Source organism: Gadus chalcogrammus, chromosome 14 (genome assembly GCF_026213295.1).
Source record: "Gadus chalcogrammus isolate NIFS_2021 chromosome 14, NIFS_Gcha_1.0, whole genome shotgun sequence".
Taxonomy (NCBI): domain Eukaryota; kingdom Metazoa; phylum Chordata; class Actinopteri; order Gadiformes; family Gadidae; genus Gadus; species Gadus chalcogrammus.
The window spans coordinates 25,579,438-25,605,887 of record NC_079425.1 but is presented as its reverse complement, the minus strand read 5'-3'; the positions used below and the strand labels follow the sequence as shown (position 1 = coordinate 25,605,887).

At 51.0% G+C, this 26,450-nt stretch overlaps 1 protein-coding gene across 1 annotated transcript; it reads left to right on the top strand.

Annotated features, from left to right (window-relative positions):
- The first annotated feature begins 5,173 nt into the window (after positions 1 to 5,173).
- LOC130402954 (thrombospondin type-1 domain-containing protein 4-like) lies at positions 5,174 to 25,123 on the top strand. Its single transcript, XM_056607036.1, has 12 exons — positions 5,174 to 5,406; positions 15,468 to 15,672; positions 18,317 to 18,492; positions 18,988 to 19,084; positions 19,412 to 19,609; positions 19,908 to 20,037; positions 20,259 to 20,463; positions 21,025 to 21,198; positions 21,973 to 22,146; positions 23,030 to 23,209; positions 24,141 to 24,285; positions 24,696 to 25,123. The coding sequence occupies exons 1-12, from the start codon at positions 5,335 to 5,337 to the stop codon at positions 24,836 to 24,838; spliced, it is 1,899 nt and encodes a 632-aa protein (XP_056463011.1). The 5' UTR covers positions 5,174 to 5,334; the 3' UTR covers positions 24,839 to 25,123.
- Positions 25,124 to 26,450: the final 1,327 nt, after the last annotated feature.

Sequence of the window (26,450 nt, the reverse complement as noted above, 5' to 3'; positions counted from 1 at the left end):
CACTGTGGCCCCTAGCCCGGACTGACGAGTCCAGTCCCGGAGGCCCTGCTGGGCGGGGGTCTGGGGTCCCTGTCGTCCCGTCAAGCCGGGAGGGGGGCCCTCTGATGCGTTTCCAACCCGTTGCTGCCTCTGACCTCCAGGTTGATTCATAACTACCTCGTCCAATCAGATCCCCTGAAACAGGAAGTCAGTGTGGTTTACCGGCACTGGTAAAGCTGTTTGTGGTGTTTACAGCTTCATCTTATACCTGCAGTGTTTACAGCTTCACCCTGTACCTGCAGTGTGGTTTACAGCTTCACCCTGTACCTGCAGTGTGGTTTACAGCTTCACCCTGTACCTGCAGTGTGGTTTACAGCTTCACCCTGTACCTGCAGTGTGGTTTACAGCTTCACCCTGTACCTGCAGTGTGGTTTACAGCTTCACCCTGTACCTGCAGTGTGGTTTACAGCTTCACCCTGTACCTGCAGTGTGGTTTACAGCTTCACCCTGTACCTGCAGTGTGGTTTACAGCTTCATCCTGACCTGCAGTGTGGTTTACAGCTTCACCCTGTGTCTGCAGTGTTTACAGCTTCACCCTGTGTCTGCAGTGTGTACAGCTTCACCCTGTGTCTGCGGTGTTTACAGCTTCACCCTGTGTCTGCGGTGTTTACAGCTTCATCCTGACCTGCAGTGTTTACAGCTTCACCCTGTGTCTGCTGTGTTTACAGCTTCACCCTGACCTGCATTGTTTACAGCTTCACCCTGACCTGCAGTGTTTACAGCTTCACCCTGTGTCTGCAGTGTTTACAGCTTCACCCTGATGCTAAGCAACATGCAGTGACGGACTGCAGTGATTGATTATTTTGAGATACTTTTATAAAGTATTTCCATTTTATGTAATGTCAGTAGTTTCATAGCTAGGTCCTATCAGCATTAATATGCAATTCTAAATACAGACAAAATAACTATAAGTGTGTAAAGTGAATGCACGGGTAGCTAGCCAGAAAGAGACAAATAGGCTAACCACTAACAGACAGACAGCAGATAGAGATGTGTGATTGGTTAGAATGTCTCTCCTCCGATTGGTTAGGGTTAGGTTTAGGGTTAACCCTCACCCTAACCCTAGCCCTAAACCTGACCCTAACCCTTTGCACCCGAGGAAAATAGGACCTGGGGAACATAGGGATGACCCCTACACAGGCTAACAGCCAGCAGAATGACAGCAGATAGAGATACACAGGCTAACAGCCAGCAGACAGACCGCAGATAGAGATACACAGGCTAACGGCTAACAGACAGACAGCCAAAGAGATACACAGGCTAACGGCTAACAGACAGACAGCCAAAGAGATACACAGGCTAACGGCTAACAGACAGACAGCAGATAGAGACACACAGGCTAACGGCTAACAGACAGGCAGCAGATAGAGATACACAGGCTAACAGCCAGCAGACAGACAGCAGATAGAGATACACAGGTTAACGGCTAACAGACAGACAGCAGATAGAGCGGTCATGTCTAGTGAGCTGCAGTACTGAGAGGCAGTAGCTCTGCGCTACGTAGCGTAGCGCCGTCTGAGGGACCCGGCCCGGCGGCCATGTCTAGAGGAGGATTTATGGGGACTCTCCGGGGCCCGGGTTGTATTTCTGGCAGCCGGCGGCCGCCTGAGCGTCCCTCAGACGCACGGCTGTTGGCTCTGACCGGCCGCTCTCTGGGTGGCGGTCAGCGAGGAGAAAGCTGAGCACTTTTTACGCCTACGGGCCGTTTCTTTGGAATGCGGCCGGCGGGAGGCTCGCTGTGTGGTAATTTGTCCCCGGGCCGGCGGGATTCACCGGCCAATCGGGACGGAGACGAGGTAGTCCCATTCAATTAACAACTCGCAGTGCCGTTAACAACTCTCTGTTGAATGATCGGAATAGACAACTTGTTTAGTATTTACTCGTTCTTTTGTACTACTCATCATAGCTATGATTATGTCAGTGCTTCTGTGGTTTATACCGTGACGGAGGATCACTGTCCATGAATCAAGTTGAATTTTGTGTGTGTGTGTGTGTGTGTGTGTGTGTGTGTGTGTGTGTGTGTGTGTGTGTGTGTGTGTGTGTGTGTGTGTGTGTGTGTGTGTGTGTGTGTGTGTGTGTGTGTGTGTGTGTGCCTCAGGTTCCAGCACAGCAGGGGTGCCCCCTGTGCGGTCGATCAGGGCGTCCCGGTTCAGCTTCTGATCGCTCTCTCTTTAACAGGTGTAAAGATAGTGAAGTAACATAACCTACCCTTACGAGAGAGAGAGAGAGAGAGAGAGAGAGAGAGAGAGAGAGAGAGAGAGAGAGAGAGAGAGAGAGAGAGAGAGAGAGAGAGAGAGAGAGAGAGAGAGAGAGAGAGAGAGAGAGAGAGAGAGAGAGAGAGAGAGAGAGAGAGAGAGAGAGAGAGAGATGGGCAGAGCGAATATCTCACGGCTTAAGAGCTGAGAGCGCTTCCGTTTCACGTAAGGGGAAATTGTCTCTCAGTAGTCCCTGTAGCAGGTGACCTATGTCATTGTTATGCCAATATCACCAGCCTGCTGGGTTTCTTACAGATGTGGGGTATATAGTGTAGTATAACACAATATCCTCTATCATAGCCATTTGATTCGACGCTACATATCTTTATTGTTGTACTACCTGGGTTATAAAATACAAGAAATGTTGAGCTCATATGTGTTATGAATTCTGAAAGTCTTCTGTACTAAAGAGCTCCAGTCTTCTGAAGTTGGTTCTCTGTTCTACCAAATGAATCTAACCAAAATCCACCCTCACGTTGCAACATGGACGGTTTCACACTTATTTTAGGGCCGCCGGTGTGCTAATTGTTTGCGACTGTGACCATAAGGGTAACAAACCGTTGTAGTGCTACGCTACGCTAGGGTAACCCCAGCGTCCTGAGTCTATAGGACGACTCATTCATTTTGAGATAACTTTATGAGTCAAGAAGAACGAAGAAAAATGGAGACTGTCACTGCAGCCAAACACGCACGTGCACATGCACACGCACACGCAAACACCTGCTTTTTTCATCAACCCAGCCCTACTGCGCTTCCCAGTCAGAAATATTACTGTAAGAAAACAATCCAGTGACCGACGTGCCTGGCTTTGCTGCAATACAAATACGTATTCCAGATGCACCGAAATCATTATGTCTCTCTCTGCTCACACGTATTGCTCACGCTGATCCATCTGTATCGATATGCTTCACCACCTCAGATTAGAATAGAAAGAGTGAGGAAATTATTAATACGTTGAATGTGAACGTGTGTCCTTTTGTCCAGGTGCATGTGTGTGTGTGTGTGTGTGTGCGTGTGTGTGTGTGTGTGTGTCTTTGTATAATTGTTCCATGAAGGAATTTGCGGGAGAGGTCAATAAAGTACAATTAGTTCTGCTACTGCCTCCCATCCGGCCGGGGGAACTGGGAGACGGCATGCTGCACACCGGACTCTGAGGTGTGTGTGTGTGTGTGTGTTTGTGTGTGTGCGTGTGTACATGTGTGTGAGTGTGAGACCGGATCTATCTGGAGCCAAGGTTCTCCTAGAGCAGAGCTGTACCCGGGTCCTGGAGCGCCCCTTGTGACCCCAAGGTGACTGGGGGTCTAACCTGGACCACCTGACCCCCCCCAGAGTCGGGTCCAATGAGCTGGTGGGGATCAGGCCAAGTGCAGGGTGTGTGTCTGTGTGTGTGTGTATCTGCGTCTGTGTCTGTGTGTGTGAGAGTCGGCGGTAACTGATGGACTGTTGAAAACAGTCTGTCCTCAGAAACGCGTCTGAGCCGCGCTGAAAGCTGAGGCCGTCGCCACTCAGTGAGCCAATGGCTGTCATCGCCGTTGCTTGAGGATGCACGTGTGTGTGTGTGCGCATGTGTGTGTGTGCGGGTGCGAGAGACAGAGCGTGAATGTGTATGTCATCAGGGCCGGCGGGAGCCAAGCTGGATGCAGGTGTGCTCCTCTGTGCCTCTGCTTGTTCTGAAGCCCCCCCGCCCCCCACGGGGCTGCAGGCTGTGGGTCTGACATCACGGCTAGAACGGCTCCCCTCAGAGCCACGTCCACAGTCCTCGTCCTTTCCCTGTGTCCCTGCAGAGCCACAGAGTTCCCCTCCTCTCTGTGTCTCCTCTGAGAGCCGAGGCGTCCCGCCGGCCGGCTATTGTTCTGCTCTGTAATGTTCGCCCGTCGCGGTCTTCCGTGTGGCGCTCTTAAAATCCCGGGACTGTTTTCAATTATCCCGTGGTTAGTCGGTCCAGGCTCTCTCCTTGTGTGCCTCAGACCCGGGGGGGGTGGGGTGGGGGGGGGGAGCCGCAGAGACCCCCTGATGAGCGAGGACGCAGTCTGATGGTTTTATGAAGACCCCCACCGTCAGGACGGAGGGGGGGAGGATGCAGACCGGGACTCGTACTGCGGTCTCTCTCGGTGAATTAGAGTTTAGTGGCGTGGAAACAGGAGCGCCGTGCGATGGGGAAACCATGTGACGAACGCAGCGCAGCGTGGCCCTGCGTCTCCCCGTGCGTTGGGCTGCGTGGCGGCGCGGGGGGGGGGCTCGTAAGGGAAGTGTTTAGGGCTGCAGGATGCCGGCCGCTCGTATTGTTTTAGCGCCGCGGTTAGTGGGGCTGCAAAGTAGAAGGACAGAAAGAAAGAGGAGTAGGTTTTGAGTTTACCGGGGGGGACGTTTATAAAGTCAGACTCTCCGTAGGACCCCGGTGTGAGTATCATTGGCCGACGTTGGACCTAGTAGTTGACGATTCGGCCGACCGTATTCGCTCTGAATTATTCTGTCAACTGTCGACTCGTGTTATGGTATGAAAGCATCAGCTGCGCATGGAATATTACGGCCCGTCTATTATTACATACTTCTGCCGTATAAGTGGCTCTGCGGTCGCCCTGCTCTTTTGTACTTTTTATATCCTCTCTCTAACGTTTCAACCGAATTGCTTTTAAAAATAAAATCATAAAAAAATCTGCTAAATCTGTCCGACTTCCAGTTAACTGTCAGAAGAACCCCGCCCTCCCCCTTACCCCACCCCCAGCACCACCTCCTCCCCCCCCCCCCCCCCCCCCCCCCCTCTCCCTCCTAGCCTTGGCCCCTCTCCCCTCACCTCCGCCAGCTGCGCCGCCCCCCAGCTCAGCTTACAAGGGGAGCGGGTGGAGGTTCCTCCGGTGATCACTGTGCTCCGAGGGAGAGAGTGGAGAGCAGCTGCCCCCGTACAGACAGCCCGGCAGCGGATACTCGGACCGCCGTGGACCCCCTCTGAGTGGCTCCTGGAGCTCTTCCCCCCCCGCCGGCCCCCCGGCCCCGGGTTCATCTTTTTTTGATTGATTTTGATATCGGGGTGCGTCGGAGAATGCTCCCCGGAGTGGTGCTGCTGCTGTCCGCCTGCCTCCAGGTGCGCGTGCAGGGGAAGCCGCGCTCACAGGTAGGGACCAGGTGCCTGGGGGGGGGCTGGGTGTTTTGGGGGGTGCTGGGTACCTGCGGGGGGGTGGATTCGTGCTGGGGTGTTGGAGTGACTAAGGACTCAGAGCAGGGTTCAGCTGGCTGGCCGTGTCCCGTTGTAAAGAGAGTGTTTAATAATTGAGTGAGTACATTTTGCCGTTGATTTGAAATGTAATCAAGCTGCCATGTTCGCGTTGCTAATCTGAACCGCCTCGGGTTTTTCCATTGTTTGACTTTTTATGATCTGTGACTGAAACGTGATGCTTCTTGAATTGCTTCAGGTTAGTTTTGTGTGTCATGGTGAAAAACACAAAGTTGTAAAATCTCAAATGTTAAACTTGTTGTGCGTCTCAGTGCTGCTCCAGTGGGCTGTGCCTCATCATGTGATGATGGGGAGCTAATCGCCTTTAAACAGGGAATATCCCAGGGCGGACTCATTCCTACACACGGTCTAAACTGTGCTGCTTCCTCCTCGTCATCATTATATCCACGCCGCAGGTATTTGGCTCCATGTGTTGCTGCAGTGCACGCTCTCTGTGGAGACATATAGAGACTTGTAGAGGGACACATCCCCACAACCATCACCTAAATACCCGACAGGCCGCCTCCAGCATCCAGCCTCCAGCCTCGGCCCGGAATCATTCACGATACCGTGGCCCCTTCCCGCCCTCGATCTCTCTCTTGATCCCAGATACCTGAGGTCTTTCCCGGTACCACACATATTTCCCCTTCCCAGCATTCTCAAGCGACTGGAAAAAAAGGGGATTCACCCTCCCTGTGTGTGTGTGTGTGTGTGTGTGTGTGTGTGTGTGTGTGTGTGTGTGTGTGTGTGTGTGTGTGTGTGTGTGTGTGTGTGTGTGTGTGTGTGTGTGTGTGTCTTTGCCCCCAGCAGCCCCTAATGATAATGCACAGATGGAATACATGCCGAGAGTGTGTCATTGCTGAAGGTGATCTGAACTCGCCTGTCGTTGCTCGCGGCACACGGCTCACCTGAGTTCATCTGCTGATATATGAACAGTCGTCAAACACCAAAGTGTGTCGCGGTTGGACCGGGGAAGAAGGAGGGGGGGGTCTCCATAAAGAAACCTCTGGAGAGTATAAAGGACTTTATAATGACACAGAAGCCTTATTTTCGATTTTTTTATACGTCTAATCTGTCATGCGTGTAATTGAATGAGTGCATTTTATGTGCATGGGTGACCTGCAAGGAAATGCCGTGGATTTGGGTCGTGCTGGTGATGGTGATGGTGGGGGAGGGGGGGGGGGGGGGGAGGGGGCTGGGGAGTGACTGGGAGTGGGCGTGTCGGTGGGGTTACTGGGAGGACACCACCACCTCCTCAGACAGTTCTGTGAGCCGGGCTTCCTTCCTGAAAGCCTTAGCAGTAAACGGTTTTGGCAGAAGCACAGCTTTCAACACCTGCTCCCTGCTCTCATTAGAGCTGGGCCATTACATCACCTTTAATCTCCCTGCAACAAAGCATACCGCTCATTCTAGCTGCTCGCTCTTAACCCACTCCTTGGTTTGTGTTGCTAACTCTATCTGCTCGTACTTAAACTGCTCTGTGTTGCTAACTCTCGCGACTCGTTCTTAGCCTGCTCTGTTTTGCTAACTCTATCAGCTCAACCTTAGCCTGCTCTATGTTTTATGTAGTCTGTCAAAGATGTTTGACAGTTGACCCCTCGGTTAAGTGTGTGCTGAACATTTAAGACACATTAAGCCCCAGACGACCACACTGGAGTGACATGTCATCCTGCTCTCCGATCAGTACAGCTCACTGGGATTGGCGACGTAAGCAGAAACCGTACGCATTTTAATGGCCACAGAATCGGCACCCCTTGCGCTATTTCCGAATGCTTTACAACCACTGGAGTCTTTTATGGAGGCAGGCAGTGCCCTTGGGCCTAGGCAGGCGGCAGGGTTTGGGGTGTGTTTAAGGCCTCTCTGCGTGGTACTGCTCCACTGTCTTGCTATGCTGCCAGCTCTCAAACCCTCAAATCTAGGATGGCTCTGATGATCAAAATCAAACAAATGCAAATAGGTTAAGTTTGAAATGTACAACTTTGCAATTAATTACAGATTCTCTCCAACCAAATCATAACTACTTTGTATTCCATTCTACATGTAGTACTTTGCGTTGAAAGTGTTTACTGTGACACCCGTGGCACATTTTTTTGCATGGAAAATGTGCATCTGAATATTTGAACGATATGAATTGCCACAAGGACTTGGTCGAAACTTCAATTTCTATCTATTGCATTTTCCTTTTAGTTATCGCTACAATAAGATTGAAGTTCCCTTGAAATTGACTTTTTCTTCTATCAGTTTGGTTTCTTTCAACAGAAAAAGACTGTTAAACCACCCTAGCCATGTGTTTATATTCTTAGTCCTGCAGGTTAACAACACTGTCCCATAGAACACTAAGTTGGGTGAAGACAACGTGGCAAGCCAAGGGCTCCCTCTAGAACACACAAAGCCAGACACTTTATCCTGATACAACGTCCTAACAGCCACAATGGAAGTTCACCCCTCGAACCATCACAGTAGCTGGTCTGCGGACAGATGTTCGAGTTATTGTTATCAGATATATTTATTTCAAAACGTAACACAGCACAGCTTACCTTTATTAAATACGTTATCAGAATGGTTCAGACATGCCGTTAATATTATGCTTTCTTGGCAGCAGTCGCACCCCTGTGATCCTGTAGAGCTCCATCTGGGTTTCCCGTTGAAGGATCTGGCTTACGCTAGCTGGTGTTCATTAAAAGCCGGGCTAGTTGGGATGGAACTGTGTTAAGATATATAGCGTCGCGCCATGTGGAATACAGATGCTAGTGGCTTCAGCTGCTAATATGCACACTGAACATGAGCTAAAGGGGGTGGATTATCATTTAGTGGGATTCAACTTAAACACATGCAGACTCACAAAAACATGCAGAAATACACACACATGCAGACACACACATGCAGACACACAGACCCACAAACACACACAAATACAGACACACACAAACGCACTCACGCACACGCACTCAAACATTCAGAAACATTCACACTGTCTTGCAGGCACATGCTAATTTGCTCAAAGACCCAGACACAAACACTCTAATCCTAGGAACTGACATGACCTTCAAAATACGACCAACGGACCACCATCGTAAACACCAGCTCAAGTTTAAGATGTTTATCATCACACATCCAAGAGCAAACAAATAACACAAACACGCACGCACGCACGCACACACACACACACACACACACGCACACAGATCAAAGGCACATATTCACACTAACCGGCACAGGATTAGAGGCCGGAAATCAAGTTTGTTCAAAGTTGTTTTGCTATTTTGGTAGAGCGGTTGATGTGGTTAATTTATAAACTCTTATAGAGAATTTATGAACAAAGAATTTATATATGTGTCAATACCTCAGACTACAACCATTGTTGACTCAATCCGCAAGTACGTGTCTCTTCCAAACACACCAATACAAAAAAGGAACTGGTCTCTCGAAACCACACCAGTACATGTATAGTACTGGTCCCTCCAAACCACACAAGTACATGTATAGTACTGGTCCCTCCAAACCACACCAGAACATGTATAGTACTGGTCCCTCCAAACCGCACCAGTATGGTACTGTTCTCTCCAAACCACACCAGTACATGTATAGTACTGGTCCCTCCAAACTACACCAGTACATGAAACAACTCTCAAGTGGGAAATTGATGTTGGGTTTTTGTAAGATCATTAGTTGAAAATGTAAATGAGTCAGATGCTTAGAAGCACCTGACTCCTCAGACCACCTTCTGAGTGATCAGTCGTTGGAACCTTATGTTATGAGCAGAGCGCATTTTAAAACTGGAACTCTTTTGCTCATGTACCTAGAGTATTGGATTCAATGATTATAACATGAGAGGAGGAAATCCTGCAATATCATCCAGACATTTGATGCAGCATACCAAAACAATAACGTACTGCATCACACCTCATCTGTAACAGCAGTGCGTTTTAGTGAACGTTAGAGAACACCAATGGGGTGGGCCTGTTTGTTTTCCTCTCCGTCTGAGATTTCAGACTAGATAGGGAGATATTTGCATTTAAAACAAAAAAGATCTCCTTAATGTCATTTCCACACTGAGGCCATTGAGTCCTAAGGTCACTTCCATCATAAATTCTTGGGATGATGTAGCCTCAGCATTGTCAGGCTGGAATCCCAGTCATCAAGACATTACATTTCCAGATGAGCTGGCATGCGTCTGTCTGCTGCGTTTTGATAACGGCTCTGGAAGCTCTCAGCGGAGGCCCTCCGACTCGTCCGGGGGCCTGGGGCCCGGAGAAGGTTCCCATCGCATCCCCCCCCGCCAAACAACGGACTGTTTCCGGGTCCTCATAAATCTGCCCCCAAAAACGCTGGCCGCTATCATCTCAAAGAGCGTTTTTATAGTTGGAAGATAGATTAGGAGCGTCCATTAAACGGAGAGAAAGGATTTCTCTTGAGGCGATGATCTGACCCTCCACTAGGATTCAGTCACGCAGCTTTTTTTTGTTCAGACAACAACTGCCATTTATTTATACACACGTCACTCCGTCGCATGTTTGGATTGATTTCAACAGCTAATAAATGCATCTTTTATATTTACTTTAATATTTGTCTTCTGTGATGGAGACCGAACCAATTAACAGGGTTGATAAGGACGAAGGACTAAACTTCTGATAACAAGTGAAGACAAATTCTTTTGTTATTTATGTCATTTTGTGTTTAACAAAACGATTCCAACATAACAACAAAGCTTTCTCGTTTGCTGGAAATTTCATAGAGAGTGATTTTCAAATATCCTGAAGAAGAAGAAGAAGAAGGAGAAGAAGAAAAAAATCTGTCAAACAAATTGATCCCTGTGTATTCCTAAAGGAAGCCTTCCTCTTCTCTAATAGCGAGACACGAAGCCTCTGCCGCCTGGGTCAGATCTCGACTAATGAACCGAGGGATTTAGGGTTGTTTGTTGTTGTGTGTGTTGGCAGGAAGTTGGTCTTCATTCAGGAACGGTCTGTGCTAAAGTATTCTTGTGATTATAAACGACACATCCATTTGAACTCCTTTGGGCTGGATGTTGAATAGGCAGTTTGAAGTTTGTTTTTGTTCCCTAAAAACAACCCTGAAGAAATCCAGCGGAGGAATGAGGAGGTGTTTTGATAAAGGCGCTCCTGGTCAGGTACCCGGGTTCCCATGGCTCATGCCCTTAAGACCCTTCAGCTTGTCAACCCAAGACGGCGTACCCATGCACTGAACCCCCCCCTCCTCCCCTCCCCTCTAGCCTGGCAGGACCTCAGCGTTCAGAGGCATGATCTGAAGCCTTCCGTCCCACCGGCGGACACTCGTCTAGGAACCGTTGGCTCTTCCAGGTCTGGATGGGGACAATGAGTCAGAGAGACGTAGGAGGAATGCTGGGTAATATCCTCCGATGTCAACCTGCGTCCACCTCCACACATCCTGCTTTCATTGAGATCCGGGGAACTGCAGCTAGTGTGCGACACTCGCTTGTAGTTTGTTTTGTAATTCTTGGTGCCAGCCTTTGTTGGTGTGTCTCTCGTCTGCCTTCATGTCACAGTATGGTCTGGACGCACGCACGCACGCACGCACGGACACTAGGACACACGCAGCCAACACCAAGTGCTTCTAGTCATTATAATAGTGAAGGGTTTTTAGACGCTGAGCCAATGTGAACACTAAGGAACTCTGTACTAATGAGGCACGAAAATACCTCTAATTCCCGGATAAAATAAAAGCAAAGGGAATCGCACCGTAAGTCTAGAATCACATCCTCAGACACGTGCATCTGGAACACACAATCCCCACACACACACACACATGCGTGAATGCACAAAAATATGCAAACAAACACACAAATGCAGACACACATGCACACACACACACACACGTATGCAACAAAAACGCCTCATGGAGTTTGAGTTCAACTGAAGTGAAGTGCATTGCTAGAACATTTTCAACATGTTAAACGCATTAATATACACACACACACACACACACACACACACACACACACACACACACACACACACACACACACAAACCCAACCGCCTACTATAGTTCTCCCGAGAAGTTCCAGGACCAGGCAGACTCTTTTTTTCCCACCACATCTCCAAGTTAATTTAGTGTAGGCGAGGGACAGTTGAAGGCCTTCTCACCGTAGCTTGCATTGCTGTTAATTTCCTCATGAAGTCATTCCAAATGCTCAGGTTGTATTGTGTTGGGGGGCCACACATTAGGCCGGTGTTATCGAACTGCAACTTGGACACAGGACGAAGGGTACTTGGTGCCAAACCGTGACGGGGGGCTACGTTATATAAACGCTCAGTTCACTGTCCTTCCTCAGCTGGTTTTGTTAGTTTGGCCGGCTTTACGTTATTTAGTTATTGACTGGATTTAAACTCTTGGAACACGTGCTACTGCCACTGAAAGTTGGAAAACATTCATGTAATTATGTTGTAATTGATGTAAAGATGTCTTAGGATGTTGAGTCGTTTCCATATATGAACGTGTGACTGGAGTGTGGGAGTTCTATTTCACATTTCTGCGATCACTTTAACCTGTTAATGATTGTATTAAACCGATCGTTTTATCCTCATTATCGTACTCAGTGATGTTCTCCCCAGGGTTCAGGGAATGAGCCCTCGTACATTCCCGCTGTCTCCTCTTCTCAACACTGAGCTGAGAGAGGAGACAGACAGCTTCCCAGCTGATGGGCGGTAGACGTCCTGCTGTCCACGCTGAGCCCCCCCATGTCGCGCCCCCCACCATGTCAGCATCGTGACTCTGAGGACGGGAGACACAAGCCAGTTCTAGTTTAGCCTCCGGATACGTCTGCAAGTCAACAGGTTGAGCCCGACTCAGTACATGGGAAAAACGGGTGGAGGGTATACTAGTAAGACGAATGCTGCGCTGAGTTTTCCCAGCTGAGCCGCGTCTAACCACTTCCAGATGAGGTCGGGCTTTAGTGACACTCTTAAAGATTCCTGTTAAAGTTCTCCTGAGATCGGGGCTGCTCCAGATGGCGCTTACCGCCCACGGAGCAAATCAAAGTTCTGAGCAGAAACAACAACAATAACTCCTGTGCATTTAATATTTGATGGATTCCGGCTTCAAACGGCGGGGGGGGGGGGCCTTGTTAGCCGGCGGTGAACCACTGGGCTCTGCTGGCACGGCTTCCTCTGGGACGGAGACTGTGGAGCAGCACCCTGTGACCGCGGCCGGGACACACTCGACACTCATGAGTCCTGACACTTTGACTTCCAGGTTTGACGCGGAGGTCACAGTGAATGCCACGTTTGTTTGGGAGCAGGCCCGAGGCCGGTTCTGTTTTTGGGTTACTTGGGGACGGATTAGCGTGTCTGGGTTTATTCACAGAGGCCAGACTACAGAAGCTGACAAGTTTCCCTTGGCACGGCTGTCTGGATTGTTAGATATCAAGGGGCACTTCAGCTTGTGTACTTGCCTATTATTTGCCCCGTTCACAGGGGGCAGACGTCACCGCAGGCAGCCTGACAACCTGCAAGCAGTATTGTGCTTCTTTCTTATAAATAGAAGTAGCCATGGTTCTCTAAAGTGCAAGATAAATTGCGTTTAGATTTGTGTATAGATTTGTTCAATTCAATTTAACTGATAACTTTTATGATAGTGACCATCAGACAGAGAGCAGACTTCTATTTCCAGTGTGGTCATTGTAGTTAGTGTAAGTAACACATCTGCCCTCTAAAACAAACAATGCTGTTCTCTGTTTTGGTTGCTGTCGTGTTCCTCCACATTCTCGGCCTCCTCGCTTCCATCCGCCATAGAAACCAGATCGCAGCGCTGCTGGCTTCGCCACAAAAGTCGATTTTCCATGTTGTCTTTTTTTCCCCCCTGCCCTCTTAGTTCTCGGCTCTTTTCTGTCCTCCCTTTAGTCTGTGTTTCAGAAGGGCGGCCGTGTTTGGCTTGGCACCGCCGTGCGTTTGGCACGGCTTAGGGACTCAAAAGCTTTTAGCTGGTGAGATCTCCGCTCAGTAGCCATCCCTCCCTCTCTCCCCCTGGCTCTCGGAGCGGCGCCCGGCCTTTTCTCGTTCCCGTCTCACCTTCTAACGTTTCCCTCGTGTTCCATCGATTCATCCTCCTAACCTTCACACCCGTCCTACCCTTCCTCTCTCTTGCTGTCCGTCCTCATCCTCTCCTCATCGCTCTCTCACTTACAAATTGTAAGTGAGACAATTTCTTCGTCTTATACAAGCGGCTACCTCCCTGTCCTCCTTCCCTCCCTCTCTCCCTGTCCTCCTTCCCCCCTTCCCTCCCTCTTTCCCTGTCCTCCCTCCCTCCCACCCTCCCCCCCTCCCTCCCTCAATCCATCCCTCCCTCCCTCCCGTCCCCGGTTACATAAAGCATTCCATTTCTTTATTTAGTGTATTTTAAAGTCGAGTGGCGTAGCGGAGGATCTCCCACCGAGCTCCGGGGAGGGTGAGGCAGGGTGAGGGGGGTGAGGGAGGGTGAGTCAGGGTGAGGGAGGGTGAGGCAGGGTGAGGCCACTGGGACAGGAGACGGAGTGCATGTGATGCTTTTACTGCTGGTGAGCGGAGGCTCCGCCGCTGAGGAGCTGAGGACCAGAGGGCCAGCAGCGGCTCTCTGCTGTCTGCAGGGAGAGCTGAATACAAACCAGACGGAGAGCGCTGGGTTTGGCCGTCAGCCAACCACAGTGGAGCCCCGCGCCATTAATTATGATCGCCCCTCCCACCCTCCTCATAATGCACCGTTCTCTGGTTACTCGGCAGGTCCACTATAGGGTAGCCTAACTAGCCCTGGCTATAGTGAGTACGGTAGCCTAACTAGCCCTGGCTATAGTGAGTATGGTAGCCTAGCCCTGGCTATGGTGAGTATGTTAGCCTAGCCCTGGCTATAGTGAGTACAGTAGCCTAGCCCTGGCTATAGTGAGTACAGTAGCCTAGCCCTGGCTATAGTGAGTACAGTAGCCTAGCCCTGGCTATAGTGCAGTAGACTAGCCCTGGCTATAGTACGGTAGACTTACCAAGGCTATTTAACAGTAGCCTAGCCCTGGCTATAGTACATTAGCCTAGCCCTGGCTATAGTGAGTATGTTAGCCTAGCCCTGTCTATGGTGAGTACGGTAGACAAGCCCTGGCTATAGTGAGTACAGTAGCCTAGCCCTGGCTATGGTACGGTAGCCTAGCCCTGGCTATGGTACGGTAGCCTAGCCCTGGCTATGGTACGGTAGCCTAGCCCTGGCTATAGTACGGTAGCCTAGCCCTGGCTATGGTACGGTAGCCTAGCCCTGGCTATAGTGAGTACAGTAGACTAGCCCTGCCTATAGTACGGTAGCCTAGCCCTGGCTATAGTACGGCAGCCTTCAGACCACCTGTTCGCTGTAGAGCAGAAGCAGTGTTTGCAGTACGTCTGGTTTCACTCTGTCCATGGAGCGCTGATGGGAGCTCTTGGCTCCAGCGAGTCGAGGGTTTCCTGTCATTCATTATTGCCACCGTGACACAGGGACGGCTCTGAGCCCTGGGTCGATCGCCAGGAAACTCTGGGATCGGCTGGACGGCCTGCGAGCCAAGAACATGATATTCAGGAAGAGTCCTGATTGATTGTTAATTGGTTATTGTATGGTTGGTAATCACCGTAGACATTGACACAGTACATTCACTAAATGAAATCCAGATTTGCCGTGACGTGTAATGACTGCCTCATGAAAAGAGGGCTATTCTTCTACACAGTGCCTGTTCGACAGTACAATGCCGGCTCTGATAAAAGAATAACAATAAGTGACATATTACTATAAATATGCATTTATATATATTTCTCTCTATCTCACCTGTCTCCCTCTTACTCTCCTTTTCTCTCTCTACCTCTCCCTTGCGCTCTCTCTCTCTCTCTCTCTCTCTCTCTCTCTCTCTCTCTCTCTCTCTCTCTCTCTCTCTCTCTCTCTCTCTCTCTCTCTCTCTCTCTCTCTCTCTCTCTCTCTCTCTCTCTCTCTCTCTCCCCAGAGCCCGGGCTGTGATGACTTCGTGGGCCCAGGCCGGGTGGTGGATAAGTGTGGTGTGTGCGGCGGCGACAACACGGCATGCCGGCTGGTCTCAGGGCTGTTCCAGCACAGCCTGACCCGCGTCGGCTACCACAAGATCCTGGAGATCCCCCAGGGGGCGACCAAGATCAACGTGACGGAGATGCTGAAGAGCAAGAACTACCTGGGTGAGGAACGCCGCTCTGCCTCGACCTCCAGACGCTCAGGAGGAAGATAAACGGGGTCCGCAGAGACCGGTTGAATCCAGTCCAAGGCCGGACTCCTGGATGTCTGTTTAGATGATTTGGTCTCTCTGCCTTGACCTAAACATCTTCTCCTTAGGTTGATGGTTCTACGCCCGCGGGCTGAATACCTCTGAGAATGTGTTAACTGCATAAGCTGTGGGTCTCTCCAGCCTGACCGAGTATTAATTATAAGGTTCTTCTGTGTTGAGAATATCTCCGTCTCTCAGCTCGGAGCGTTAGAAACACAGAAGACTGAAGTGGTGTCAAACACAAAGGATTTACAGATTATTGAAGAAGTCACCGGTCTGACTTCAGATCTGTCTGTGAGTGTGTTCTGGCCTGGGACCGGGGCCTTTTTAGGGCTCTGAGAGGAGCAGACCAGGTCCTGTGAGTGGGTTCTGACCCGGGGCTGTGACCGGGGGCTGTGACCGGGGGCTGTGACCGGGGCTGTGATCGGCGCTGTGACCGGGGCTGTGACCGGGGCTGTGACCGGGGCTGTGACCGGGGCTGTGACCGGGGGTTCTGACCGGGGCTGTGACCGGGGGTTCTGACCGGGGCTGTGACCGGGGGCTGTGACCGGGGCTGTGACCGGGGGTTCTGACCGGGGCTGTGACCGGGCCTGTGACCGGCGCTGTGACCAGGGCCTGTGACCGGGGCTGTGACCGGGGCTGTGACCGGGGCTGTGACCGGGGCCTGTGACCGTCTGTAGGTGGGTTCTAACATGGGCCTGTGAGGAGCAGAGCGGATCCTGTGCTGTGTGATGTCCACCTCCAGAGGTCTCCTCGGTGGTCCGTAGTCCTCCAGAGACAGCGAGCTCTCCAAGAGGCCCGGTGACCTTGCTTGTAGACATATTGGTTTTAGAGGTGACTGCTGGAATGCTTGGGTTAGGGTTGGGCCAGGGTCTTTCATCGTTTTAATGAGCATGTGTGTGTGTTAGTGTGTGTGTTTTACTTGGTGAGGGTTTGTGTGTGTGCGTGTGCGTGTTAGAGTGTACATTGTGTGTGTGTGTGTGTGTGTGTGTGTGTGTGTGTGTGCGTGACTGTGTGTGTGTGTGTGTGTGTGTGTGCGTACATGCGTGACTGACTATGTGTGTTACCTGGTGTGTGTGTGTGGTTGTATTTGCCTTTGTGTGTATGTGTGTGCATGAATGTATGTGTGTGTGTGTGTGTGTGTTTATTCGTTTGTGCGTGACTCTGTGTATGTGTGTGTGCATCTGCGTGACTCTGTGACTGCGTGTGTGTGCAGCAGAGGGGGGCTGAGGTGGCGGGCTGAGCAGCCTGTTGACTCCAGAGCTCTCCAACCCCCCACCAGGGAACCTGTATAAACAGCCCCCCGCCCCCCCACCAGGGAACTGTATAAACATTGTTTCATTAGAGGAGCGGCTCACCGTCCGCTTTCATTACAGCCCGGAATGTTCCCCGACAGAAGCAGTTAGGGAGCCGGGGCAGGACGGTTCCCCTCGCACTCTCACCTCAAACATGCACCCTCACCCTCACCCTCACCCTCTCTTTCTTTCTTTCTTTCTTTCTTTCTTTCTTTCTTTCTTTCTTTCTTTCTTTCTTTCTTTCTTTCTTTCTTTCTTTCTTTCTTTCTTTCTTTCTTTCTTTCTTTCCTTCCTTCCTTCCTTCCTTCCTTCCTTCCTTCCTTCCTTCCTTCCTTCCTTCCTTCCTTCCTTCCTTCCTTCCTTCCTTCCTTCCTTCCTTCCTTCCTTCCTTCCTTCCTTCCTTCCTTCCTTCCTTCCTTTCTTCTTTCCGAAAGATTCTTCTTTCTTTCTTTCTTTCTTTCTTTCTTTCTTTCTTTCTTTCTTTCTTTCTTTCTTTCTGTCTCTGTCTCTGTCTCTGTCTCTGTCTCTGTCCCCTCTGGCTCTCTCTCTCTCTATCTAGCTAGGTAGCGCTCTCTCTCTCGTCTTGGTTTGTATCATAACACTCCTTCTCTTATATTAATCCAAACACACACGGTTACACACCATTACATACTTATTGAGACCAATGAAGCTCGACTTTCCCCGCATGCTGTTATAACGTCTTAAATAAGCTCTCCCATACGTGCACATGAATACTCACCCGGTCATGTGTGAGTGAGGTTGGCACACACACGGTAGACTCTCTTCTCTTCCTCTCACTCTTGCCTGTGTTTAGTGGACCTGACCTTCCTTGAGGGACATGAGAGACACTGAAACGATGTGGAGATCAAATGCACCTTTGAACCAGCATGGGAAAGCATTTATACATCTGATTTGAATGGCTTTTTAATGGTGTGTGTGTGTGTGTGTGTGTGTGTGTGTGTGTGTGTGTGTGTGTGTGTGTGTGTGTGTGTGTGTGTGTGTGTGTGTGTGTGTGTGTGTGTGTGTGTGTGTGCCTGTGCCTGTGCCTGTGCCTGTGCCTGTGCCCGCGCGCGGTGTGGAGAGGCGATACTGTAGAGAAACATTTTCACTCCCCAGCTTGTCTCGACTAAACAGTGTTCCGACTCAGCAGTGATCCGCCGCGTGTGACGGTAGTGGCTGTGGGCTTTGAGCGGTGTGTCTCTCTTTGAGCGGTGTGCCACTCTTTAAGGGGTGTGTCTCTCTCTCTCACTCTCTCTCTCCCAGCCCTCCGGAATCGAGCGGGCCGATCGATCATCAATGGGAACTGGGCGATCGACCGGCCAGGGAGGTACGAGGGCGGGGGCACCATGTTCACATACCGCAGACCCAATGAGATCACCAGCACCGCAGGAGAGTCCTTCCTGGCGGACGGCCCCACCAATCAGATCCTCGATGTGTTTGTGAGTAACCAATCCGCTTTGAGCTCCTGAGGTCCACTCTACATTTTTGTTTTTCCTTCCGTATTGAGGAGCCAACTGTTTAGATTTGAGAACCATACAGCACACATAAAGAGCCTGATTCATGCAGACACGCACACAAACACACAGCCACATGCACACACGCACGCATGCATGCACCCACGCAAGAATGCACCCAAACGCCAAAAACATACAGGCACACGCACGCATACGCGCGCACACACACACACACACACATACACATACACACGCGCACACACACACACATTCCTGAGCAGAATGCTACTTTTCCAGTTGGAAAGTATGGTAAACAGTGAAATCTTTTAATTGTTGCGTTTACTTTCAATCTCAATTTGGCTGCCGTCGTATGACAGGCGCAGCAGCAGATGCACATCAACTCGGACATTTGGGTTTTAATTTATGGGGGATTTAGCAAAGAAGTTAAACAGATGACGGCCTGATTTGTGTCCCCTCCAGATGATCTACCAGCAGCCCAACCCAGGAGTCCATTATGAGTATATACTCCCCTCAGAGAGCCCAGCCAACCCCACTCACCCCGACCACAGCCCTGATGGTACGGGGTCCAGCACTCACATCCACCCTCGCTGCACTGAACACTCCATCCACACTCATCCATCAGATCATTCAACCATCCATCCACCTACTCATGAACAAATAATCAGCAACGTTCCATTCATAATTCCATTCATTCATCCATCCATGTCTACTGACTCTCTTCACGTTCAAACTGCACTGCAAAACACCAATCCATCCATCAATCCCTCCTCCCTCCCTCCCTCCCTCCCTCCCTCCCTCCCTCCCCCCCCACCTCCTCTATCTCTTCCCCCCTCCTCCCTCTCTCCCCTCCCTCCCTCCCTCCCTCCCTCCCTCCCTCCCTCAGGAAACACGGTCAACGGGCAGGGTGGCTATAATCACCACGGCAACACCCACCAGGAGGGCTACGACCCCGCTGGCGGGGGGCGGCCCCCCAGCAGTATCCCTGACAACCAGGTCCCAGCGGTGCAGCCCCCCCGAAGCCAGAGGGAGTACAACTGGAGGCAGGCCGGGACCACCGAGTGCAGCGCCTCCTGTGGTAAAGGTGAGTAGTGCGGTCAAACTGACTTGTGGATAGTTCAGAAGAGCGACTCTTTAACCTACATCAGATACCTCTGAGGTTGTTTTTCTTATGCTCGTATGTCTCAATGATACTGACAATTCAGATGTCTATTGATTAAATTAAATTATAATTGATTGATTGTTTCATGGACAAATAAATCAGAAGCCACCTAAGATGATGTGAAACATATCTGTTGCCCTCTCACCAGATATCATGAAATCAAAATGTAATGTAATGTGTTTGTAAAATCATCAGATTGATAGATCGTTGTGTTTTCCAGGATATATGTACGCCATCTTCCACTGTGTCCACCGGCAGAACCACGAGGAGGTCTCGGACGCTCTGTGTGACAGCAGTACCAGACCCAGCCAGCAGGAGGAGCCCTGCAACACGCAACACTGCCCAGCATTGTGAGGGAGCTGTCTGTCTATTCTCTCGCTCTCGCTCTCGCTCTCGCTCTCGCTCTCGCTCTCGCTTTCTCTCTCCATGTGAACTTTAACCTGACCCCCTCCCATGCCCATCTATCTAACTCTGACCCATCTCTCCACCCTGCTGCTTGGGTTCCCTTTGGCCCCGTGGCGGTGGTCCTACCATCTGACGGCCCCCCTCCCCTCCGCCATCCCCCGCTCAGCTGGGACATCGGCGAGTGGTCCGAGTGCAGTAAGACGTGCGGGCTGGGCATGCAGCACCGCCAGGTGTTGTGCCGGCAGGTCTACGCCAACCGGACCCTGAACGTCCACACGGGGCGCTGCCGCCACCTAGAGCGCCCCGAAACCGCCAGCACATGCCAGCTTAAGATCTGCAGCGAGTGGCAGATCCGCACCGAGTGGACCGTGGTGGGTGGTGCCCATGGCTACATGCTAACAGAGAGGCTGCATGCTACCAGAGAGGCTACATGCTACCAGAGAGACTACATGCTATCGGAGAGGCTACGTGCTCACGGAGAGGCTACATGCTAATGGAGAGGATACATGCTAACAGAGAGGCTACATGCTAACGGAGAGGCTACATGCTGCTAACAGAGAGGCTACATGCTAACAGAGAGGCTACATGCTAACGGAGAGGCTACATGCTGCTAACAGAGAGGCTACATGCCAACTGAGATGCTACAAGCCAACGGAGAGGCTGCATGCTAACGGAGAAGCTACATGCTAACAGAGAGGCTACATGCTAACAGAGAGGCTACGTGCCAACGGAGAGGCTACGTGCTAACGGAGAGGCTACGTGCTAACGGAGAGGCTACATGCTAACGGAGCGGCTACATGCTAACAGAGCGGCTGCATGCTAACGGAGAGGCTACATGCTAATAGAAAGTACATGCTAACGTTGGCTCCACCCCTCAGTGCTGTACTGTTGGCTCCTCCCCTCCATACTGTAACGTTGGCTCCTCCCCCCAGTGCTCTGTGCCGTGCGGGCTGGGCCAGCGGTCCCGGGACGTCCAGTGCGTCAGTAACATCGGGGACCTGGTGCCGGACGAGGAGTGCAACATGAACCTGCAGCCCAGCGCCGTGGAGAACTGCGACATGGGGGCCTGTGCCAAGAGCTGGTTCTACACACACTGGGGGGCCACGGTGAGGTGCACACACACACACACACACACACACACACACACACACACACACACACACACACACACACACACACACACACACACACACACACACACACGTTCACAAACTAACTAGATTTAGTCAGTTTCACACATACATTTATTCACTCCCTGTTTGAAATACACACACACACACACACACACACACACACACACACACACACACACACACACACACACACACACACACACACACACACACACACACACACACACACACACACACCAATTAGTGTTTCTTCTACACAATCTGTGCATCTTATTGTTTCATTCAAATATTGAATAGGGCACAGTTTGTTCTAGCCGTTTCTTGCATTCATCCTGCAGTGGTTTTCCTATTGGAATGTTTCTCGTTGTGCTCCTAACACTGCTCTGAGAGGCCAGAGAGAGGATGAGCCGACAGTGTGGTACAGAGCTGTGGATTATCGGAGGGTCAAGCCCTTTTAAAGAGGCTGAAATGCCAAGAGGAAATTGATATTTAAGTGAGGAATGGGGGCGGTGGTCTGGCCTCTGAGGAGGGAGAGGAATGCAGTCCTACTGACTACGGTGTAAACTACTGACCACCGCGTTATTAACAGACGAGGGAATCGACCAATCACTGGCCTTCACACAACACAAGATGCAAGAGAGGATGGAGCTGAGGTCTGTTTCTGGGACCGTGATCAGAGCCACGCATGTGACCTGTGACTCAAGTGCCCCCCCCCCCCTCCCCCTCCCCCATTTTCCTATCATGCAGTGCTCCGCCGAGTGTGGGATGGGCGTGCGGACGCGCGGAGTCCTCTGCCTGACCAATCAGATCAGCAGCCTGCCACTGGAGGGGTGTGGCCACGAGCGGCCGGCCGACTCCCAGGTGTGCAACAACGGACCCTGTGAGAGCAGCATCGAGTGGTTCACCGGCCCCTGGAGCCAGGTAAGGGCCCTCCGGGGACAGCAGCAGCACCCGGTTACCCCCACGAGCCCACAATGTTCTCAGGGGTGGCACAGGGCTCAGGAGGCAGAGCGAGCGGGCTGGGAACAGGATGGTCGCTGGTTCGATCCCCGGCTCCTCCAAGCTTGTTGAGCGTCGAGGTGTCCCTGAGCGAGACGCCTCACCCTGACCCTGTTCCTGACCAGCTGGCTGTCGCCGTGCACGGCTGACCCCGCCGTCGGCGTGTGAATGTGTGCATGAATTGGTGAATGTTGGGCAATATTGTCAAGCGATTTTAGTGGCCGCTGGTTAGAAAGTATGTAAAATTGTATTTTATTTTTTTCAAATGCATTCTATTTTATTCTATTTTATCCTATTTTTGATTGGTCACTTAGGTCCCTGCTTGTTTATATTGTGTTATATATATATCACTGTTTGTTCATTGTTCATTGTTATTGTCTTAATGTATGCACCTTATTCACCAAGCCAAATATCCGGTTGGTGTAAAACCCTTCTTGGCAATTAAATCCTTTCTGATTCTGATTTCGAAATGTATCCATTCTCCATTTACCAATTCACACTTTTTTTTTTTTGTGGGGTCTGTGTTGCACGGTGCCCCTAGGGTCTCCCCTGTTGGGCTTCTTGACTGGCGTACCTTGGTTCGAAATGCTCACAGGGTCAGAGGAACTGAAACCACAAGGTTGCGTTCAGAACCGAGATGGCATAGTTTCATAATGTGTCATAGATATACGGCCTGTTAGTCCCTTTGATACTGTACCTGGGATTAAGGGCTATACTAATAAAACTGAATTGCATTGAATTTGATAGCGGTGTGGTCAGCGAGACCCCTCCCCGACAGTGTGTGTGTGTGTTTTATTGCCCCCAGTGCTCAGCGGAGTGCGGCGTGGGCAGCCAGCAGAGGGCGGTGGTGTGCCTGGTGAGGGCGGAGGAGGGCTACGCCGCCGCGCCCCCCTACGAGTGCTCCTCCCTGGACCGGCCCCTGGGCCAGCAGAGCTGCAACCTGGGGCCCTGCGGGGCCAAGTGGTACCACACCGACTGGAGCGCCGTGAGTACCCCGCGGCGGGACACAGGGACCAGGGTCTTCTGGACCCGGGACAGGACCCGGGACAGGAGGGTCTTCTGGACCCGGGACAGGAGGGTGTTCTGGACCCGGTAGAGGAGGGTCTTCTGGACCCGGGACAGGAGGGTCTAGAAGACCTGGCACAGGAGGGTCTTCTGTTCCCTTAGAGTCTGATCCCCTACGGTCACATTCCAGGTTCGATCCTGGTGCTCTGGTTGCTATGGGTGCTAGGGGGGTTTGAATCCCAACCGGGGGCATCCCATGGATGACACTTTTTGGATGAAGGTGTCCACCAAACTCCATGGTGTTATATTAACAGAGTCCATCCAAACTACTCATTCGACCATTTTACCCTTCCCTAAAATGTCAATGCTAGACAACTATTTGACTATCTAACCGGAAACCCACCCAACGTTTATTTAAGGGTAGATCTGCTGACCGAAGCAACAGGGCAAAAACAATACACAGAGGTATCGATTAAAGCCATGCATACGATGACCCCACAGCGTTCAGTGTTCCCCTCCCTTTGAGACCCCCGTTTTGTGAACGAGATGAACACACGAGGGATCAGATCCCCAGATTAAACCCCTTCCATGTAATCCGGCCCGCCGCAAGGAAAAGGCAATATTTACCCTCCACCGCACTGCTTCAGATCCACCACACACTCCCTCATACTGTGTGTCTGTCCGTCTGTCTCTCTGTGTGTTTGTGTGTGTCTGTCCGTCCGTCTCTGTGTGTGTGTGTCCGTCCGTCCGTCCGTCCGTCCGTCCCTGTCTCTGTGTGTGTGTGTGTGTGTGTGTGTGTGTGTGTGTGTGTGTGTGTGTGTGTGTGTGTGTGTGTGTGTGTGTGTGTGTGTGTGTGTGTGTGTGTGTGTGTGTGTGTGTGTGTGTGTGTGTGTGTGTGTGTGTGGTCCCAGTGCTCCAAGTCGTGTGAGGAGGGCTTCCGGCTGCGGGAGGTGCGCTGCCTGGCCGACAGCATGCAGCCCAGCGACGGCTGTGAGGAGCAGGACAGGCCCCCGGAGAGGGAGCCCTGCAACCCGGAGCCCTGCACCCCCGATATAGGTGGGTCCCCCCGTCACCGCTGCTCACACACACACACCATGGACCGCTCTGCCCTGTGTGTGTGTGTGTGTGTGTGTGTGTGTGTGTGTGTGTGTGTGTGTGTGTGTGTGTGTGTGTGTGTGTGTGTGTGTGTGTGTGTGTGTGTGTGTGTGTGTTTCTCTCTGTTTCTCCCTGGGTAAGGATGTTCATGGAACCAAGTACCAAGCACTTACAGTCGCTAGGTTACCCCATTCCCCGTACACAACAAAGATAGCTAGGATAAGAGGATACACAATGTTACGTATAACTGACTCTCCCTGTATTCAGACACGTGTTTCCACTGACCCGTGAGCATTGTGTTCCCCCCACCCCCCCCCCCCCCCTCACATACACATTCACTCCCTGCTGTCTTCTCTTCACTCTGTCTCCAGACGAGAAGTGCAGAGACAAGTACTTCAACTGCAACGTGGTGGTGCAGGCGCGCCTCTGCGTGTACGACTACTACCGGACCACCTGCTGCGCGTCCTGCTCGCGGGTGGCCCACCGACACTCAGCCCCGCGCGGACACAGCTAGCCCGCCGCCCCGGCCCGTAGACCCCCGGCCCCCCAGGCCTGCTCTCCCTCCCCTGGGTCGACTGCAGTCCACCGGGGAGGGGGGGGGGTCCTCTGTGTCTGGCCTCTTTCCTTAAATGGACGCCTCTCGTTTCTTGGTGCCAGAAATAGGATTTTAAGAAAGAAGAGCACGCTTGGTTGGTCGTGCAGCGACAGTGACGGACATTTAGTTCACCTTTTTTGACTCGACGGGTCCTCGAGGGAGGGGGGGGCGGGGGGGAGAGGGGGAGAGAGGTAGGGCAGGCCTGGGCAGCCTGCAAAGACTTTCTGGATTGTAACCCGCACACGTCCAATAAAAAGCAGCACGTCTTTTCTTTTTTTAGTGTTTCACGGTTCGCAGCTGTCCAGAGACCATGAAGTATAGGCGCTGCCGTCTGTGCCCCCCCCGTCAGCTGGGGGGCTCAGCAGGGCCAGACCGCCGCGGTCCTCATGTACACGATTTAATAAGCTTCCTTAAGTCACGGTTCACGTATTTATGTCACGATTAACCACATAGTATGACGTCGTCACTCCTGATTCTTCTGGTACACACGCTGACGAACTCCCGGATGGACAGACCAAAGATTATTCCGGAGAATAACTTCTTCTTAATCTTCTGCCGTTCATGAACCCACCGTTATGATGGCTCCATCAAAGGCCAATCAGCATCCAGCGTGCTGTATGGACTTCATCCTCATCCCAACTCAGAAAATGGAAGAAGGTTTGGAGGTGTGTGAGAATCTCCTTGGTCTGTGTCACCATGACAACGCAGTAATATGTATAAGTAGGAAAGAATGGTGGGCTTAACGGAATTTCAATTTTAAGATTGTTTAGTGACTCGAGAGTAAAAATCTCAATTATTTTTGTTTGGGCCCCAGAGGGAAGGTTGGTTTATTGTGTATCCCCCCCACCTGGCTACAGGAGTAAAGCTTCTCCTCCAAACACAGCATCAGAAAGGAATGCTGGTATTCTAGGTCCAACGGTTCAACGTTACACCTCTATATTGAGAGAGAAAAGTCGAAAGTTCAGTAAAAAAAAGAAGCCAACAGTGTTTTTTCCACCGGAGATTATTGTTCCACCATTTTCCACGTGTGACAAAAGATATATAATTAAGTGGTGCTACTAGGACTTTAGAAGGGCTCCAATGTTCATGTTTCTCAGCAGTAAGGCTGGCTCACAAGCTGTTTATCCAAGTATCATACATGTACCTCCGATCCATAAGTACTGTACTGTAAATATGTATGTATGTGTCGTTATTTAAAATGATGAAAAACGTTAGGTAGGCAACATGGCCGCTTCCCCTCTGGCCAAACAATGTTAATCACTCAGTATTTCTCAATCTAATGTACCGTCTGTATTCTATCTGATTCAACATATGCAAAGGCTACCGCAAATTATGATCAATATTGTTTCACTTTCTTAAATTACCGATCTCGACAGCTGATTTCATCCTTATCTTGCGTCTATCCCGTCCCATCGATTGTTTTCTGTTGTAATGAGATTCTTGCCTTTAGTGGGGAAAGCACCCCATCTAGAGGAATCAGTCCGCTATCACTTGATAGCGGACTGCTAATTCGATTTTATTCTGCATATAC

Bases quoted from the DNA above. Each gene is read 5' to 3' on its own strand.
- LOC130402954 (XM_056607036.1), top strand. From the start codon at position 5,335: ATGCTCCCCGGAGTGGTGCTGCTGCTGTCCGCCTGCCTCCAGGTGCGC. The intron at 19,610-19,907 runs GTGAGTAGTGCG...TGTGTTTTCCAG, and splicing joins CAGCGCCTCCTGTGGTAAAG to GATATATGTACGCCATCTTC. The intron at 20,464-21,024 runs GTGGGTGGTGCC...TCCTCCCCCCAG, and splicing joins TCCGCACCGAGTGGACCGTG to TGCTCTGTGCCGTGCGGGCT.